Genomic DNA, 3,509 nt, shown 5'->3' with positions numbered 1-3,509 from the left:
TCCTGGTGCATTGTCTGTTAATGTAACTTCAACTATCTTTTAGCTATTGCTAAAAGGTAGCAATGTAAATTGTTTTGGTTGAGTTGTAGTAATGTAAAACGTCTGGTTGATAATTTTGTGCAAGCTGCTGCCAAGGTTTAGCTGTTAAGTGTAAATTGACTTGTCAGATTTGAACTATGTGCTAACATGCTATTCCTCAAGCTTGACATAGACCTATGTGTTAATAGTTATTGTTTGCAAGGGTTCAACCATTATGAGTGGAGTATGTCAGTTCCCCTCTTTCAATCTGAAAAACCTTATAGACATTACTCTCTCTTTCCTGAATTGTTGTTCAGGAGCCAATTCTCTTAAACTTTGAGCAGAGTTTTTCAGACGATTTTTAAGCATTTGTGGTATCTCTATTATAGTTTTTAAACTTCAATTTTTTTTTAATTTTTTTTTTTCATGTGATTATTTTATCTCTATGTCCAATTCACTGTAATAAGTTGGCCATATTGAATCTCAAATAGCACAAAGTAGAAAAAAAAATTGGACAGTTCAACTTCTTTTAGTTATGTTTTGTTGATGTGCCATCTTCATAAGTTGTCTGATTATTAGTGGATCTTATTTGGTGTGATTATTCATACACTTAAACTTGTACCAGTAACCTTCCTGTGTGGTTATGTTGACTAATGTCAGATCTTAGTGTACTTATCAAAGTCTGGATTGAAGATTTTCCTTATCCATTTCATATTAGAAGAAGTTCTTTCCATGGGAATAGTGATGTTAGATTTTTGCTTCTGAAGACATCTGGTGCTTTATGGGCACATTATTTATGGATGTTGATCATTTTTGAAATCATGGCATGTCTGTATTGTGACATATTCTGAAAGATATGGCTTATCTGATATTGTAATCTTCCGTGCAGCGACTATCTTTTCAAGCTTTTGCTTATTGGAGATTCTGGAGTTGGCAAATCATGTCTCCTTCTCAGGTTCGCTGTAAGTGATTAACCATATTTGCTTCTCAGTTGAAATGTGAGAGAAGACTCTTTCCTTTGCCTCATCCAAGTTTCTCTATTTACTGGTGTATGTCTTTCGGGGATTGGAAATTACTTTGCTTTATCTTTGATTCACTTTTCTTATAAGGGTCTTTTTCCCCCTCTTTTTGGGTCCTTGAAGTGAGGGGAAAGGATAGCATGCTCTGCTCCTGTAATTTTTGGTGATTTTTAAAAAAAAAATCGACTTGTTTGGGCTGAGGCATAGTTGTTGGTTGTGGTCGTTTCTGTTGGCTCTTTATGACCCCTGGTATGTACATGTGTCAGGGGGTATTTGCAATTGAATTTTTGGGCTCACAGAGGTTCGGCATGTTTGTGATTGAGGAAACTTCTATTTATTACTGATCTGTGATCTAAATATAAATGATCTGTTGGAAATGACATTTGTACAGAAGGGAATTACCTCTGAATTATTTTATGGATTGAATATCGAGCCTGCATTAACTTCTGTTCCTGTTGAATGGAATATTTTAATCTTGCATTTGCTACATCTTATTGTCCTCGTTTTCTGATTTGAATTTGTCATGTTAGTTTATATTGCCTTTAAACTAGCCAGCAACTTTGTTGTAACTTATACATTATGTATGGAATAAGACGGACTTTTTTTTTCTGGTTTCCAGGATGATTCATATCTTGAAAGTTACATTAGTACCATTGGAGTGGACTTCGTAAGTGATCAATTCTGTTCTGTACAATGTTAACGTTATTATTGTTTGCAGTATATCAGTAACGATTGTATTCTCTTGTAGAAAATCCGCACAGTGGAACAGGATGGAAAAACCATTAAACTTCAAATTGTAAGTATTTGAACTTCAAGTGCCTTGGCAATTTATGTCTCTGTCAAAGGAATTGCAATTAGCATGAATATCTCTAGTCTCTGAGTTGTTTACCATATATTAAGAGAGACAGAAACTAAGTCAGAACCTTTAATCTATATATATGTTGATCCATTCTCAACTTATTTTAGTTCCTTTTAGAGACTAATGTTCCCGCCTTGTTGTATACAGTGGGACACCGCCGGTCAAGAACGTTTTAGGACCATCACCAGCAGTTACTATCGTGGGGCTCATGGCATAATTGTGAGAACTAAATAATTTCTTATACTTGTTCACTGATTCCATTTTTTATTTATCAAGGAGATCTTCTTTTGATGGCATCTGTTCAGGTGGTTTATGACGTGACTGATCAAGACAGCTTCAATAATGTCAAGCAATGGCTGAATGAAATTGATCGATATGCAAGTGATAATGTAAACAAGCTTCTTGTCGGAAACAAGTGTGACCTCACAGCACAAAAGGTAGTTTCCACAGAGACAGCTCAGGTAAGAAGTCTTTACCCCTTTTATTCTAGACTCTTGTCCCACATTGATCAAGGATGCCTCTGTGAGTAGAGTTTGTATTATATCTTAATGGTATGCAAAATATGCAGGCTTTTGCTGATGAAATTGGTATTCCTTTCATGGAAACAAGTGCAAAAAGTGCGACCAACGTAGAGCAGGCTTTCATGGCCATGGCTGCTTCAATCAAGAACAGGTATCAGAATTCGTCAAATTGCCGACGTCATTCATAGATTTATGTGAATTTCTGTATGGATAACTCACAATGATTCTTTGCTTTTGTAGAATGGCGAGCCAACCCGCATCAAACAATGCTCAACCTCCAACTGTGCAGATCCGTGGACAACCTGTTAACCAAAAGAGCGGTTGCTGCTCAACTTGAAAAGGATGAAGCTAAGTCAGCACCATGATGTTTCTGATATGATGTGGCATGTAAAATTAGTCTCTCAGTGGTTTGATACTGCTTTTATAGTATTTTGTTACAGTGTTTTCGCCAAACCCCCATTCTTTGCAATGTATTTGAATTTAAGCAAAATTTGTACAAAAACTAGGAATATTGGTGGAATTAATAGTGTTTGTTTTCTTTCCATTCTTTGAATCCTCAATGCTGCTTCAGCTTTAAATATCACCCTTGAACTTATGGTAAATGAACAAGTTGGTCCCAAGTTTAACCAATTATGTGGAAAATGCTCGTTATCAACATGTCAGATAATACTCTAATCTCTGAAGTTTGTTACATTTCACACTTTAATCATGAAGGGGAAGCTTTTAAGTAATCTCCGACTTCTTGCCTTCACACACCTCTTTTTTTGGCAGTAGGTTTGAAATAACCTTCAACCCGTATTACACTGCTTTTCAAATATACCTTTCTTTTAGAATTTACTGATAAAGTAAGCCACAGATAATGGCAGTTTTCAACAGAAAAATTAACCCGCCAACAAAAGAGGGACATTAGTTATTGTAGGAGAAGTTCCATCTTTTTCTATATGGGTGAAGTCTTTGCCTGTTTGGACGAACTTCGGCTATTCTACTTTAGTATCTGCCTAAGCTTTTTTTTTTTTTTTTTTAAGTTTGATGCCATCACTGTACAACGGACTGCAACACTTTTGATAAATGTTGAGACCGGTATATAATATA

The 3,509-nt window shown here is 35.7% G+C and overlaps 1 protein-coding gene across 1 annotated transcript; it reads left to right on the top strand.

The window, feature by feature from the left end:
- Positions 1-671: 671 nt before the first annotated feature.
- LOC132053865 (GTP-binding protein YPTM2) lies at positions 672-2,754 on the top strand. The gene is made up of 8 exons (XM_059445960.1): positions 672-820; positions 908-980; positions 1,657-1,704; positions 1,786-1,833; positions 2,044-2,115; positions 2,202-2,357; positions 2,465-2,568; positions 2,658-2,754. Exons 1-8 carry the CDS (start codon positions 672-674, stop codon positions 2,752-2,754), a joined length of 747 nt encoding a protein of 248 aa, XP_059301943.1.
- Positions 2,755-3,509: the final 755 nt, after the last annotated feature.

This window comes from Lycium ferocissimum, chromosome 4, assembly GCF_029784015.1.
Source record: "Lycium ferocissimum isolate CSIRO_LF1 chromosome 4, AGI_CSIRO_Lferr_CH_V1, whole genome shotgun sequence".
NCBI lineage: Eukaryota > Viridiplantae > Streptophyta > Magnoliopsida > Solanales > Solanaceae > Lycium > Lycium ferocissimum.
This window is presented reverse-complemented; position numbering and strand designations above follow the sequence as displayed.

Bases quoted from the DNA above. Each gene is read 5' to 3' on its own strand.
- LOC132053865 (XM_059445960.1), top strand. From the start codon at position 672: ATGTCAGATCTTAGTGTACTTATCAAAGTCTGGATTGAAGATTTTCCT. The intron at 981-1,656 runs GTAAGTGATTAA...TCTGGTTTCCAG, and splicing joins GTCTCCTTCTCAGGTTCGCT to GATGATTCATATCTTGAAAG. The intron at 1,834-2,043 runs GTAAGTATTTGA...TGTTGTATACAG, and splicing joins AAACCATTAAACTTCAAATT to TGGGACACCGCCGGTCAAGA.